Source organism: Aquarana catesbeiana, linkage group LG06 (genome assembly GCF_042186555.1).
Source record: "Aquarana catesbeiana isolate 2022-GZ linkage group LG06, ASM4218655v1, whole genome shotgun sequence".
Lineage (NCBI taxonomy): Eukaryota > Metazoa > Chordata > Amphibia > Anura > Ranidae > Aquarana > Aquarana catesbeiana.
Window position 1 is genome coordinate 172740112 of NC_133329.1, and position 16976 is coordinate 172757087.

At 44.9% G+C, this 16976-nt stretch overlaps 1 protein-coding gene across 4 annotated transcripts in view; it reads right to left on the reverse strand.

Annotated features, from left to right (window-relative positions):
- LOC141101795 (multidrug resistance-associated protein 1-like) overlaps positions 1-16976 on the reverse strand; it is a 511330-nt gene that overhangs the window by 193990 nt on the left and 300364 nt on the right. For all 4 annotated transcript variants that reach the window (XM_073591130.1, XM_073591129.1, XM_073591131.1 and 1 more), the window contains 3 exons: positions 3628-3754; positions 1459-1635; positions 1134-1301 (listed from right to left, as the gene is read on the reverse strand). In XM_073591130.1, coding sequence (XP_073447231.1) covers positions 1134-1301; positions 1459-1635; positions 3628-3754 — 472 coding nt within the window. The remainder of the gene's footprint in view (positions 1-1133; positions 1302-1458; positions 1636-3627; positions 3755-16976) is intronic.

Genomic DNA, 16976 nt, shown 5'->3' on the forward strand with positions numbered 1-16976 from the left:
TGATCAGAGCCTGAGGCTCTAATTGGCTTGAAAAAGGTTGGGCTCGGGGCGCAGAACCCACCCACTTGTGACATTGGCAAATCAATATTCGCTACTGTCTTCCGGCTTCTCCTCCCAGCCAATCAGGACAGGAGGTGGATCGGGTTAACCTGGGAGAGAAGCCAAGGAAGCCATGGAGGGGCTGAGTGCGGGGGACTGTGGAGGGGCTGAGTGTGGGGGACTGTGGAGGGGCTAAGTGCGGGGGACTGTGGAGGGGTGAGTGCGGACCTGGGGGGGTTTGTTTGCTGCCCCCCCCCAGCCCTCTAAAAAAATGTTTAGCATCAGCCGCCACTGTTAGGTAGAAATATAAGTTTACATTAACGGTGCATTGGTTGTTTTAGTTATATTTGTCTGTCTATTTTTGCTTGCCTCTAAATAGTAGATATGTTCTTAGAGATCAATGATCTTTATAACTAAACTGAACTTAGAAGAACCTCATCCAAAGCAATTCCTGTGCGAAACCTTATAAAAAATGTAAATTCATGTTTGATAAATGTGAATTTTACAGTCTGTGTAATACAGTCTGTACTTTATGTTTGTTTCTGTTTCATAACAGTGTATTGGTATTCTAGCTGTTAGGAATTTTACAGTTTTACAGTTTGTTACATTATCAGAGTTAGGCTCCATGCACACTGGACGTTAAAATAACCTTATAAAAACGCCAGTAGCTTTGCAGTGAGTCTTTCAAAGTTTTTTAATGTTTTTGCAATAGCGTTTATTCGCGTTTTTTAGCGTTTTCCCGCATTAGCGTTTTTTAGGGTTTTTTTTTTTTTTTCAATGGATCAGAAATGTAAAAAAAAACACTGGTGAGCCACGTTTTTGAGCGTTTATCTGCGTTTATGAGCATTTGGCATTTTTTGTGGTCAGAAATAATGGCATTCAGAAAACAGCCCATAAACTCCTGCTGATAAACGTCCAAAAACGTCCATGTGTGTGAACACATAGGATAACATAAAGGGGAGTTTATGGGCTGTTAAAAAAAATGCCCAAACTCCCAAAAACGGCCGTTTATGAGCTTCAGTGTGCATGGAGCCTTAAAGAAATGCACAAAGTGCTTACCAACTAACCTCTAAAATGCTTAGAAATCAACTCACCTTTTCTTTGAGTAAGCCATTGGGTCCAATGACCTGTTCAAACAAATGCTGCCCAACATGTGCGTCCACTGCAGAAAGAGGATCATCCAATAAGTAAACATCACAGTTCCTGTACACAGCCCGAGCGATGCTAATTCGCTGCTTCTGTCCACCTGACAAGTTTATGCCCTAAAAAATATAAATAAATAAATTACCTTTATTTCCTGTTACCTTCTTTCTCTGTATTGATGTAGTAGCCAGAATCAAAATGTTAAATATTTAACAAATTATAAAGAATGTATGCCGAACATTACAAAATAATACTTTTCTTTACAGCAATACTCACTTTTTCCCCTATTTCGGTGTTCTCACCACCTGAAAGAATTTGTAGGTCAGGCAGCAATGCACAACCCTGAATGACACTATCATACCAGTCTTTGTCAAAAGGCCTTCCAAAGAGAACATTGTCTTTAAACGATGCATTTGGAATCCAAGTCTGTTGAGGTACATATGCAATAGAACCCTATAAACAAGACCAGAAAATTCAGGAAAATAAACATCACTATACTTACTATAAATATATGAAATGTAAATTTAAACAAATCACCTAAATGTATGTCTCATTTACCAGGTGTTGGAAACTCCCTGGTGGAGTCAAACAGCTTTTCATGCATACAGCTTCCATGGTCACTGGCTTACCCCATCCATGCTTCATTACTAGTCCTTCACTGTGATGGGAGCCTCACCTACCCAACAAGGATGAGCTCCGGCGTGTTCGCATTCTGCACGTGCCAAGCCTGCCAGGAACTCAGCACTGCACAGCGCTAATCACAAGCAGTGAGACATTTCCCGATGTGCAGCTGCAGAGATTGCGGGCTTGGCACGTGCAGCATGCGAACACGCCGGAGCTCATCCTTACTACCCAACAGTGAGACATGTGAGGTAACAGGACAGCACCAGCAACCATAGAAGTTATCTGGTTTGCACATTAGAATATTCTGCTATTTGCAGATATACTCCGTGACTTATCCCTCAGACAAACCAAATGCCCAGACAAACCAAATGCCCAGGCAAGAATCTGCTGTATGGTCCCTTAAGCTAAAACATGGTAAATTGGCAATCCTTTGTCATTATTATAGGTTAAACATTGAACACCCCTTTCTGTCTGCTTACCTCAATCTAAAATAACTAGGGATGCGGAAATTAACGATTAATGCCACGATTAATCGTTATTTTTTTTGATTGATAGGCTGCCTGCCCTGGGGCCACTTTGGGCCAAGCTGTGGCTGCAGCGCAGCGCTCAGCTCCCTCCTCCTTCTCCTCCACTATATGTCATACACAGTCTGCGGGCATCTCCCGCTGTGTGTTTCCGAGTCGAGTGTGAAAACCTTGGCTGCGCTGTGAGAAAAGTCCCGCCCTCCTCCTAGATCAGCTCGGGTGATAGAAGCAGTGTTCTGTCTATCACACGAGCTGATCTAGGAGGAGGGTGGGACTTTTCTCACAGCGCGGCCAAAGTTTTCACACTCAGCTCCAAGACACACAGCGGGAGATGCACGCAGACTGTGTAATCCAGGCACAGGCACTGACTACAGTGAGGCTGCGATTATGGGCATGGTGAGACTGCATTATGGGCACGGTAAGACTGCATTATGGGCACAGTGGGGCTGCGATTATAGGCATGGCGAGGCTGCGATTATGGGCACGGTGAGACAGCATTATGGGCAGGGTAAGACAGCATTATTGGCACAGTGGGGCTGCGATTATAGGCATGGCGAGGCTGCGATTATGGGCACGGTGAGACAGCATTATGGGCACGGTGAGGCTGCGATTATGGGCATGGTGAGGCTGTGATTATGGGCACGGTGAGACTGCATTATGGGAACAGCGAGGCTGCGATTATGGGCATGGTAAGTCTGAAATTATGGGCACGGTGAGACTGCATTATGGGCACAGTAAGGCTGCGATTATGGGCACGGTGAGGCTGCGATTATGGTCACGGTAAGGCTGAGATTATGGGCACAGTGAGGCTGAGTTTATGACGTGTGATGTCCTAGCCATGCCCCGCTATGTCCGACTTCGGCCGTTGCCATAACAACGGTGCTAAATCAGCTAAAAGTAGTTGGATTTGTATATGCGTTATAATTAATCGAAAGTAGTCGATTAATCGATTTAAAAAAAAATCGATTAATTGAACACGAAAATTGTAATCAGTAACAGCCCTAAAAATAACCCATCATCCCCTGCTCCAGATGTTAATTTATCTGTATGGCCAGGTGGTGACCTGCTGCAACATTTACATCCCACCATAACATCATTTTTAAACTGGCCATGCCTGTGCAATCGGTCTCCATTAACGTCTATAACTACTTACACGTGTACCTTGAATCAGTCAGTAAAGATGACCATAAAATAAATGTATCATCTTCATTTTTGGATATTTCACACCAATCTGAATATTCTGGTTTCATTAAATATTAATGAAATCTAAAATTAGAACAGCCAGGTTAATACAAACCTTTAGGGCAATGGTACCATCCACTTTTTCCATTTCACCAAGTAATGCAGAGAGAAGTGAAGTCTTTCCACAGCCAACCTGACCAACAATAGCAACCAATGAACCTTTCTGGACAGATAAATTAATGCTGAAACAGAATAAAACATTGCATTATGATTTTTATATGAAGAAAGGGAACACCAATTTTGAAGGACCACAATTGGGAACAATATTGTGCTCTGGTAACCCTATGCAGTTAATACATTTGTTAATATTATTATGCATATTTAAATCAGTCTACACAAGTGATATTTTAGTAAAAAGTGGGGCCTGGTGAGCTGTGTCAGTGCCTCATTTCGTATATGTCTTAGATGACCCAGCAGCTAATTCTTCCTGACTCCTGTAACCTAGGTGTTAGTGTGTTATTGCCCACTGATGCACATGCAGCACCTTCTGCTGTTTTCTCCATATATCTTTATTTGGATTTTTCCAGAATTACACACAGATCAAGCTGTCCAGCAAAAGTGATAGTGGCAGAAGTTGAGATAAACCATAACAATCTCAGTCGTGCTAGCAATATGGTACTTTTGGCAGTGTGTCCTCCCCAAACAGGACTGTCAGTAAATTTTCACTCATTTTTGCTGGAAAATGAAAATCAGCATCTCCATAAAGCTGGTCAGCAGAGGGAAGCATGAAGTGCTCTAGAATTTGCTGGTAGAGGGCTGCGCTGACTTTGCACTTGATAAAAAACAGTGGATCAACACCAGCAAATGGCATGGCTCCCCAAATCATCACAGACTGTGGAAATTTCACACTGGACCTCAAGCAACTTGGATTCTGTGCCTCTCCACTCTTTCTCCAGACTCTGGGACCTTGATTTCCAAATGAAATGCACAATTATCCACAGTCTGTGATGATTTGGAGAGCCAAGTCATCTGCTGGTGTTGGTCCACTGTGTTTTATCAAGTTCAAAGTCAGTGCAGTCCTCTACCAGGAAATTCTAGAGCACTTCATGCTTCCCTCTGCTGGCCAAGCTTTATGGAGATGCTGATTTAATTTTCCAGCAGGACTTGGCACCTGCCCACACTGCCAAAAGTACCAATACTTGATTTAATGATCTTGGTATCACTGTGCTTGATTGGCCAGCCAAGTTGCCTGACCTAAACCCCATATAGAATCTGTGGAGTATTGTCAAGAGGAAGATGAGAGACACAAGACCCAACAATGCAGACAAGCGGAAGGCCCTATAAAAAGCAACCTGGGCTTCCATAACACCTCAGCAGTGCCACAGGCTGATCACCTCTATGCCACTCTACATTGATGCAGTAATTTATGCAAAAGGACAACCGGCCAAGTATTGAATGCATACTATGCTGTACATGAACATACTCTTCAGTAAGCCAACATGCAGCTCCCAGCAGGGGTCCGGTGCATCTTGGTTCACCGGTTCAGGTCCGATTTTAGACCAAATTTTTGGCTCCTGTGCACATTTGCACCAGAGCCGCAGAGGAGATATGTGAACTGGCTCTCTATTGCGAATTGGAAGCGGGGAACCCGCATTCAATTCGCAACTTGCATCCAATTCGCAATGGTGTAAACCCAACCTTAAAAATTCTTTTTTTTAATTGGTCTTATGTAATATTCTAATTTTCTGAGATACTGAATTTTGGGTTTTCACTAGCTATAAGCTAAAATCATCAAAATTAAAAGAAAGAAATGCTTGAAACATATCACTCTGTGTGTAACGCATCTATATAAAATATATGAGTTTCACTTTTTTAATAGAAATGCTGAAATAAATAAACTTTTTGATGATACTCTATAGATATATATATATATATATATATATATATATATATATATATATATATATATAGATAGATAGATAGATAGATAGATAGATAGATAGATAGATAGATAGATATGTGTGGGTGTGTATATATGGTACAGGAAGCCTGGGGGCAAAGTTGTAGGTGTGGTTTTGAGGAGTATAGAGGAGACTTTTTTTTTCATTTTGGACAGAGCAAGTAAGGGTTATAACCCCTGTCAGATTTTTTTTTCCCGCCATCTGTATCCCATTGCAGAGATTTACCTTCACTTCCTGTCCCATAGCCAAACAGGAAGTGAGGGAAAATCCCTGCAAATTAGGGGAATTCCTTGGGGACACCCAGGTCACCAGAACTAGTGTACCTGTTGGAAGATTTCTGGGAACAACCCAAAATTTGGGTAATTTCTCTTACTTTCACTTTCAGTGATAATGGTAAATAGGACCAATAAAGAGGGTGAATGTCACTAATGGGGGCACAGACAGCAATAAAAACTAACAGGTGTTCTAATACCTCCACTATATCCAAAACTAAAAAATAAGTTTTGCGTTTAGTTATACTTTAAGTCCATGCTCAAGAGAGTGATACAAAAGGATAGGAAAGACTGGGACTGTCTGTTACCGGCTCTCCTGTTCGCTTTTCGGGAAGTGCCCCAGGCCTCCACGGGGTTTTCACCCTTTGAGTTGGTGTATGGGTGGAGACCTCGTGGATTGCTTCACTTTGTTAAAGAGGAATGGGAACGTGAACCTATTCAGCATAAGAGTGTTCTTGAATATGTCTTCCAGATGCAGGAAAGCATCATAAATGTGATGCCACTGGTCAAGAAACATTCAAAAAAAGCCCAGGAGGCTCAACGGTGGGTCTCTAATAGGTCTGCTAAAATATGGCTCTTCCAAGTGGGGGATCAAGTGACGGTACTGATTCCCACTGTGGAAAATAAGTTCATGGCCAGATGGCAAGGCCTCTTTGAAATTGTGGAAAAAATGGGGGAGGTAAATAATACAGTTCACCAACCAGGCAAGAGGAAGCCGTATCAGATATATCATGTGAATTTGTTAAAGCCCTGGACGGACAGGGAAACGGTGACCTCACTGGCTGGTGCAAGACTTGAGCCTCAGGTTGGGGTGGAGAGTGTTCAAGTAGCAAATACCCTGTCTAAAATCCAAAATCAGCAAGCAAAGGAGTTATTCCAGAGAAATAAAGATTTTTTTTAGACTTGCCAGGTCTAACTAATGTCATGGAGCATGATATTATCACGGAACCAGGAGTCAAAGTTTGTGTCCGGCCTTACCGTATCCCAGAGGCTCAGAGGAAGGCCGTTCCAGAGGAATTGAAGAAGAATCGCAGTGTGAGAGGTCAAGCCCGATTGTGTTGGTACCAAAGCCCAACGGGACTCTGCGATCCTGCAATGATTTCTGGAAATTTAAGTTTCAAGGTTTGATGCTTACCCCATGCCCTGGGTAGATGAGCTTATTGAGAGTCTAGGTCCAGGCAGGTATATCAATACATTAGACCTTACTAAGGGGTATTGGAAAATCCCATTGACTAATGCCCCGTACACACGGTCAGATTTTCCGATGGAAAATGTCCGATCGGAGAGTGTTGTCGGAAATTCCGACCGTGTGTGGGCTCCATCGGATTTTCCGACACACAAAGTTGGAGAGCAGGAGATAAAATTTTCCGACAACAAAATCCGTTGTTGGAAATTCCGATCGTGTGTACACAAATCCGACGGACAAATTGCCACGCATGCTCAGAATAAATAAAGAGATGAAAGCTATTGGCCACTGCCCCGTTTATAGTCCCGACGTACATGTTTTACGTCACCGCGTTTAGAATGATCGGATTTTCCGACAACTTTGTGTGACCATGTGTATGCAAGACAAGTTTGAGCCAACATCCGTTGGAAAAAATCCTAGGATTTTGTTGTCGGAATGTCCGAACAAAGTCCAACCGTGTGTACGCCCTATAAGGCTGCTAGAGAGAAAACTGCTTTTCCCAAAATGTCTTTCAGGACAGCACACAAGAGATCATGGCTCCTCCTCCAACAGGAAACACCTCATCATCCAAAGCTTTAAGATGAGGCCTCCACGCAGATTCCTTCATTTTTTTGTGTTTCCTCCAGCCGGTAAGAACACCTCTGGTGGGAGCCAGGATCTCTCAGGTCTGTCCTGGGAAACAAGAGGTTCTCACCTGAAAATCCTTCGTTTTTCTGCCAGGAGTCTGTGATCCTCCCACTTGCCTCTAGCTGGATGGTTCCCGTGGGCTCTCTCTCACCGCCCATCTGCCAAAAACACAGGGCAGCACTCCCTGGCAGTACAGGCTCTCATGCTCGGGGAGAGCCTGTATTGCCTGGGAATGCTGCCCTGTGTTTTTGGCAGATGGACGGTGTGTGGAGGATCCCGCTTGCCTCCCCAATGCAGGGCAACGGCGGTGAAGGCTGAAGTGGCCGCCATTATTTTAGTGGCAGAGGAGAGCTCTCAGTCATGTCCTGTGCAGTGCACAGGAAGGGGCAGCAATTCCGGGTCATCATTTACTAGCAGGAGAGAGTAGGGTCACCTGGTGCCTTTAAACTTCTGGTTCCGGGTCGTCGCAGCTGCGTTTTTGAATCCGGGAATCGGGCATTCGTTCAGCCACGTGACCGCAGTGCACTCTGCAATGTAGGATGCAGCGGATAAGGGGGTAAGCCAAGGCACCAGCAAGGCCAAGGTAAGGGACTGTGTTCCTATTTACTGTGGGCCTTTACTCCTACGGGTGTTAACCCCACCCTCACCCCCATGCTCCCTGGTTTATGTGTAGTGCAGTGACTAGTGGGTTAGCTCTTACTGCCTAGCATAAGGGACTCCAAAGTGGTGGGGATGGTGGTGGTGGCTTGCTTGGGCACAGGGAAGTGAGAGGTTCTTTCCTAGTGCACCTAGGTGTTTGTTTTTTACTTGTGCTGTACAGTTAGTAGTCCTTTTGTTTTTTTCTTCTGTTTGTCCAGGCCAAAAGCTCTGTTCAACCAGTCAAGAGAAGGTGCCCTGTCTGCAAAGAAAAATTAAGCGAAGCTTGGACAAAATCACTTTGTGCAGATGGTATTGCAGATTTAGTCAGGGGGGGAGTCTCCTTCCACTTGTGGCGATCTGGTTCCAGTCATTAAGGATGAGCTCCGCACCACCTTTCAAGCTTTCAGGTCAAACCTGAGAGAAGAGCCAGGTCCCTCTGGGGAGCCTAGGACTCCGCAGCCATCTTCAGAATCCCAAGGGGTTTCTCTGATACAGGCGGGAGGTACTGTCTCCCAGAATACTTACCCCGCTCCAGAAAAGATTTAGAAGAGGAGAAAAATGAAGCAGATGCCGCCTCTAAGTACAAATTGTCACTGGAAGAGGTAGGAGGAATCTTGAAAGTAATCCACGCTATCACTGCACGACCACATGTACGCTGGTCTGGGAGACTCAAAAGGCTGTACTTTTCCGGTCCATTCGATAATCACAGACATGATTAAAAAAGAATGGTTGGAACCAGAGGAGAAGCCATTTTTTTCTCAGGCCCACAAGAGAAGATCCTGACTCTATCTGGAACAAGGTTCCAAAACTGGATTCCGCTTTCTCACATGTCTCGAAGTCAACTGGCCTTGCCTTTGAAGATATGGGCATGCTAAAGGAGTCCATGGATAAGAGGATGGACCTACTTCTTAAAAATGCCTGGCAATCAGTTATAAACAATCTGAAGCCGGCAATGACCACAATATGTGTTGCCAGGAATTTAGAGCACTGGATTAACCAGATGAGGGCCCATGTTACTGCAGATTCCCCGAAACAGGAGATTTGGAATTCCTTTACAACCCTATCTGCAGCAGTGTCATATATTGCAGATGCCTCAGCAGAGTCCATACGCATCTCAGCTATGTCCGCAGCATTAACAAACTCTGCTAGGAGGGCCTTATGGGTAAAAACCTGGCCTGGGGACGCAGCATCAAAAAATAGGCTGTGTTGCTGTTTGGTTCAGAACTAAAATCCATTCTTGACCGAACAGCCGATAAAAAGAAATTGTTTCCGGTCAAGAAAAAACAGGTGAAGACCCGTAAGCATTTTTTTTGGTCTCAGAAAGAACAGCACGAAGATAAAACGCAGGGAAAAAGGAAGCCATGGTCTTTCCAGAAGCCCAAAGGTAGGAGTGGAGTGCTCTTCAATACTCCTGCGACTTCCGGGAAAATCGCAGTGACTCCTTCCTCCCAGTCAGAGGAAGGTTCCAGGAGTTTCTTAGGCAGTGGAGAGGCATTACACCAAACCAATCTATTCTAAACATACTCTCCCAGGGATATGTGATCGAATTCATGGAAGAACCTCCAAAAAGATTCTTGGTGACAAATGCCCCAAGGGATCCAGCCAAGTCTCTCGCTATGAAGTCTCTAATCCAGGAACTGAGATCCCAGAGAGTCATTGTTCCAGTCCCTACAAGGGAGTACTTCCAAGGTTTCTGTTGGCACATATTCCTCGTTCAGAAACTCTCAGAAAAGTTCTGTCTCATCCCAAATCTCAAGATGCTAAATCGATTGGTAGAGTACAGAAGATTTTGGATGGATTCCATTTTCTTAAGAAGCAGAGCTCTTCAGTGCCTAGCAGGGATTATTCTAAGTTGGGCAGAGCTCCATATTCTATCCTTGTCCATGGTCCATATAAAAGGGACTCTAAACAGAGTAGCGGACTTCCTCAGCAGAAACCAGGTGTACGAGACAGAGTGGTGATTGAAACCGGAAATCTTCCATATGATCGTGAAAAAAGGGGGGTAGCCAAAAGTGGATCTTTTCACGACTCAGGAAAATGCACAGGTGTGTCTCTTCTTCTCCCTGAACAGAACCGAGCCATCTCTGGGGTTAAATGCTCTGGAGCACAGCTGCAATTTTCGCCTCTGTTACACCATTCCTCCTTTTCAGCTTATCCCTCAGGTCATAAGGAAAATCCAGAAGGAGGATATGACAATAATCCTCATCACTCCCTTTTGGCCGAGAGCTTGGTTTTCATCCCTTCTCCAGATGCAACTCGAACCGTATGGGCACCTTTCGTTGAGGTAAGACCTGCTGATACAAGGTCCCTTACTTCACCAGGAAGTACCAAAGCTAAAGCTCACAGCTGTGCTTCTAATGAGCAGCTCCCAAGGAAGAAGGGATTTTCAGATAGGTTGGTGGCTACCCTCCTATCTAGCAGAAAGAGTGTTACCAGGGCAATTTATTTCAAAGTCTGGAAATTTTTCAACTCCTGGTGCACTGCATCCGGCAGATCCTGAAAAGATATTTCTTCTATTTTGGAATTTCTGCAAGTAGGAGCTTAGCAGTCAGTACCCTCAAAGTTCAGGTTGCTGCGCTGGGGGTATTTTTGGAAAAATCAATCTCATCAGAACCCCTAGTGATCAGGTTCTTCAAGGCCATCACCTGGTCCAGACCGGTAGTGATCAGAAGCTGTCCAAAGTGGGACTTATTGGTTGTTCTAAAAGCTCTGACCAGGGAACCATTTGAACCTATTAATTTAGCCTACCTGAGACGGATTTCTTTGAAAACTTTTTTTAGTTGCTATAATGACAGCTCGAAGGATTAGTGAGCTTCAAGCCTTGTCAATCAGGGAGCCATTTTTAATTACCTTTTCAGACCGAATTGTTCTGAAGACAGATCCTAATTTTTTACCGACGGTCGTTTCGGTCCAAAATCGAGCTCAGGAGATGATACTCCCTACATTTTGCTCTAATCCAACGGAAAAGAAGGAAGAAGAATTCCATACGTTTGGATGTTAAGAGAGCAGTCTTAAGTTACCTGAAAGACACTATGTACTTTAGGCGTTCAGATGCATTATTTGTTTCATATGCTGGTAGTAAGAAAGAAAGACAAGCTACCAGAGGAACCATTGCCAGATAGTTGAGAATGGCGATCACAGAGGCCTATTCCCTTTCAGGCCAGGAGAGTCCAGTTGGTATTCGGGCTCATTCTACATGAGCTTTGGCGGTGAGTTGGGCAGAAAGAGCTGGTGCCACCCCCGAATAGATCTAGAAAGCAGCTACATGGACAAGTCTGATGACTTTTGCCCATCATTATAGGTTAGACCACCTAACAGCTGAGGACCAGGCTTTTGAAAGTAAAGTCTTCCAGGCTGTTGTCCTACCCTAAATGGGGTAAGTCTCAATTATCCTCTCGGGTGCTGTCCTAAAAGACGTTTTGGGAAAATTCAGGTTAGACTAATGCCGCGTACACACGAGCGGACTTTTCGACCAGACTGGTCCAACGGTCTATCCGATGGACTTTCCCAATGAACGGACTTGCCTACACATGATCACACCAAAGTCTGACGGATTCGTACGTGATGACGTACGACCGGACTAAAATAAGGAAGTTGATAGCCAGTAGCCAATAGCTGCCCTAGCGTCAGTTTTCGTCCGTGGGACTAGCATACAGACGAGCAGACTTAGTAGGAAGTTGACGCCAGCGGAGAAAAACTATGCTAAGTTGAGCGAGAGTGTCTGGCCATTAAATGGGCTTTAGAATCACTCAGATATTATCTCTTAGGGAGGAAATTTAGGCTGATTTTGGACCATTCCTTTAACCACTTCCCACCTGGTCTATAGCAAAATGACGGCTGGGTGGTGGTTCAGTTATCCTGACTGGGCGTCATAGCCTGTGGGGGGCGCGCATCGCTGCGATCAGTGGTGTGGTGTGTCAGTCTGACACACCGCTACACCGATCTCGGTAAAGAGCCTCCGACGGAGGCTCGAGTAGAGGAGAGCCGATCAGCGACTCTCCTGACGGGGGGGTCTGTGCTGATTGTTTATCAGCGCAGCCCCCCCCATGGATGCCCACACTGAACCACCAGGGAAGCCACCAGGACCACCAGGGAAGCCCCCAGCATGTGGATAGCCAGGTATGTACCCCATGGCCATCCACATATAAAAAAATATGCCCAATACATGCCAATCAGTGCCCACAAATGGGCACTGACTGGCAACATTATGGATCAGTCCAAACAAGTGATGCCCAGCAATGCCACCCATCAGTGTCATCAGTGCCACCCATTAGTGCCCATCAGTGCCACCTCTCCGTGCCCACCCAAGCCCACCTATCAGTGACCATCAGTGACCATCCATGCCACCTATCAGTGCCACCCATAAGTACCCATCAGTGCCACCCATAAGTACCCATCAGTGCTGCCTATGAGTGCCCAGCAGTACCGCCTATGAGTGCCCATCAGTGCCGCCTATGAGTGCCCATCAGTGCCGCATACCAGTGCCACCTATCAGTGCCCATCAGTGCCGCCTATCAGTGCCCATCCGTGCCAGCTCATCAGTGCCACCTCATTGGTGCCGCCTTATCAGTGCAGCCATATCAGTGCCTATCATTGAAGAAGAAAACTTACTTATTTACAAAAAATTTTAACAGAAACAAAGAAAACTTTTTTTTTCTAAATTTTTAGTCTTTTTTTATTTAATGATAAAAAATTTGTTTGGGCACAGTGTTGCATGACCGCGCAATTGTCATTCAAATTGCGACAGCACTCAAAGCTGAAAATTGGCTTGGGCAGGAAGGTGTATAAGTGCCTGGTATTGAAGTGGTTAAAGTTTGTAGTGGAGCACAGGCCCAGGGGACTGCATCAAAATGCAGTTGCCCTTTTCCAAGCCCACTGTCTTAGCTCCATTGTTGGAAACTATAGAAAAAACACTGCGCTAACTAAGGTGACAAATGGGAGCATACACTGTGACAAAAGTAATAACAAGAAAAGTAAAAAATGTAGCGCATAATAAATGTGAAAAGAATAATCTATACAAAACTATTGTGATATTAATGTGAAACACAAAATCCATACGACCACCAGTCCTTAAGAAAGGAAGTTGGATGGGCTAAATCAGTAACAAAAAATTAGCGAAATAAGACAAAAAAAGTGAACGTGATAAATGTCCAAAGGTGTATGAACACGAATCTGGCAACCTGGAGGTAAGTATCAAAGTGTAGACAATGGATCAGTTCGTGGGAACAACATCTGCAGGGAACAGCATCAATAGATGAGAGGTAAATGTATGCTCTTACCAGATCTGGTGAACTCCCCTGTCAGCGACATGGAGTCATATCAAGCAGTGTGCCGCACAAGGCAGATGAGGGAACGACCAGGTGGTTGGAACTCCTGATCCCAAGGATCATATGAGTAAGTGGTCACTGCTGGAACTGGAATCTTGTGGGGAAGGTACACCAGGTGTGCCAAGGCAGGACATACACTCTCACATCAGGGTGATATGTAGAAAAAGAAAAAATGCTTCCGCATGGTGCAGATAAAAAAGGGTGTTTTATTTCGAAAAAACCTATTACAGTAAAAGTGATCACAATAAAACAATGGGCAACATGGAAAGTAATGTAGCAGCCCATGGGAAGCATTTTTTCTTTTTCTACATATCACCCTGATGTGAGAGTGTATGTCCTGCCTTGGCACACCTGGTGTACCTTTCCCACAAGATTCCAGTTCCAGCAGTGACCACTTACTTGTATGATCCTTGGAGTTCCCGTGAAGTCCGTCTCAGAAGTTCCAAACACCTGGTCGTTCCTACATCTGCCTTGTGCGGCACACTGCTTGATATGACTCCATGTCGCTGACAGGGGAGTCCACCAGATCTGGTAAGAGCATACATTTACCTCTCATCTATTGATGCTGTTCCCTGCAGATGTTGTTCCCACGAACTGATCCATTGTCTGCACTTTGATACTTACCTGCAGGTTGCCAGATTCGTGTTCATACACCTTTGGACATCTGTGTTTATATATCTTTGGACATTTATCACGTTCACCTTTTTGTTTTAAACTATTTCGCTAACTTTGTGTTACTGATTTAGCCCATCCAACTTCCTTTCTTAAGGACTGGTGGTCGTATGGATTTTGTGTTTCACATTAATATCACAATAGTTTTGTATAGATTATTCTTTTCACATTTATTATGCGCTAAATTTTTGCCTCCACCTTCTTCGCATTGGGGCAGAGGGGGGAATATGTACAGGACACCGGGGCTGGGTACTAGAAGGACGCTATATTTCCCCTCTGTTTGGACTGTGGTCCCTTTAAGGGAAAAACAGGGTTAACTCACTGGTCAGAGGAAGTGGGTTTTAAAAAAGACAGGAAGTTGTAGGTGTGGTGTGGAAGAATATAGGGGAGACTATGGATGGTGAATTTGTGTACAGCTGTGAGGGTGCATGTCAGTGCATGTCAGTATCCTGCCTGGAAACTTGTTGGCAGGGGAAGTTACCCTCTGCAAAAGCCGGGAACTTTTTAACTGCAATTGAGTTCTGAACTCTTCAAGTCAATGATACTGTTATCGTCTGTTGTGTTAATAAACATTACTTTGATTGCATATATCAGTGGCGGCTGGTGGGTTTTTCTTTTGGGGGGCAAACAACCACCCCCCTCGGGCAGCCGGCGGCATTTCACTAAAACCTGCCGTAACCCCCCCCTCCCCGTGGCACTACTACCCCAGGCGGTACGGCACATACCCGATCTAGGTGCCAGGCTGTGATGTCCTCCAGGGATAGGGTGAGGGCAGCGGCTCTGTTGTCTGCGCTTTGGTCAATCAGGAAACAGGTCTCCCAGCCTGCCTCCTGATTGGCAGGGAGGAACTTTAGTGTGAAAAGCAAAAATTAATTAGCTATCATCACACAACTGGGTGGGCTCGGAGCGTAGTGCTTTGCGCCCCGAGCCCACCCCTTTTGAAAGCCTATTAGAGCCTCTGGCTCTAATGACGTGCTTCAAAAAAACACCCACCCCGTATTGGAATCCATAGTCCGGCGCCCTGATTTGTAGATCAGGGGGCCAGACGCATGGATGGGGGGGCGGCGCCCATGCACCCTTTATGGATGGACTGCCACTGATTGAGATATATATATATATATATATATATATATATATATATATATACACAGTATCTCACAAAAGTGAATACACCCCTCACTTTTTGTAAATATTTTATTATACCTTTTCATGTGACAACACTGAAGAAATGACACTTTTCTACAATGTAAAGTAGTGTGTACAGGTTGTATAACAGTATAAATTTGCTGTCCCCTCAAAATAACTCAACACACAGCCATTAATGTCTAAACCGCTGGCAACAAAAGTGAGTACACCCCTAAGTGAAAATGTCCAAATTGGGCCCAATTAGCCATTTTCCCTCCCCGATGTCATGTGACATCGGGGAGGGAAAATGGCTAATTGGGCCCAATTTAGTGTTACAAGGTCTCAAGTGTGAATGGGGAGCAGGTGTGGTAAATTTGGTGTTATCGCTCTCACTCTCTCATACTGGTCACTGGAAGTTCAACATGGCACCTCATGGCAAAGAACTCCCTGAGGATCTGAAAAAAAGAATTGTTGCCCTACATAAAAATGGCCTAGGCTATAAGAAGATTACCAAGACCCTGAAACTGAGCTGCAGCCCAGTGGCCAAGACCATACAGCGGTTTAACAGGACAGGTTCCACTCAGAACAGGCCTCGCCATGGTCGACCAAAGAAGTTGAGTGCGCGTGCTCAGCGTCATATCCAGAGGTTGTCTTTGGTAAATAGATGTATGAGTGCTGCCAGCATTGCTGCAGAGGTTGAAGGAGTGGAGGGACAGCCTGTCAGTGCTCAGACCATATGCCGCACACTGCATCAAATTGGTCTGCATGGCTGTCGTCCCAGAAGGAAGCCTCTTCTAAAGATGATGCACAAAAAGCCCACAGTTTACTGAAGACAAGCAAACTAAGGACATGGATTACTGGAACCATGTCCTGTGGTCTGATGAGACCAAAATAAACTTATTTGGTTTAGATGGTATCAAGCGTGTATGGCGGCAATCAGGTGAGGAGTACAAAGAAAGTGTGTCTTGCCCTACAGTCAAGCATGGTGGTGGGAGTGTCATGGTCTGGGGCTGGATGAGTGCTGCTGGCACTGGGGAGCTACCATTCGATGAGGGAACCATGAATGCCAACATGTACTGTGACATAGTGAAGCAGAGCATGATCCCCCCCCTTCAGAGACTGGGCCCCAGGGCAGTATTCCAACATGATAACGACCCCAAACACACATCCAAGACGAACACTGCCTTTCTAAAGAAGCTGAGGATAAAAGTGATGGACTGGCCAAGCATGTCTCCAGACCTAAACCCTATTAATCATCTGTGGTGCATCCTCAAACAGAAGGTGGAGGAGCGCAAGGTCTCTAACATCCACCAGCTCTGTGGAAGAGGACTCCAGTGGCAACCTGTGAAGCTCTGGTGAACTCCATGCCTAAGAGGGTTAAGGCAGTGCTGGAAAATAATGGTGGCCACACAAAATATTGACACTTAGGGCCCAATTTGGACATTTTCACTTAGGGGTGTACTCAGTTTTGTTGCCAGTGGTTTAGACATTAATGGCTGTGTGTTGAGTTATTTTGAGGGGACAGCAAATTGACACTGTACACACCGACACGGACACTGTAAAATATTTACAAAAATGTAAGGGGTGTACTCACTTTTGTGAGATACTGTATATATATATATATATATATATATATATATATATATATATATACA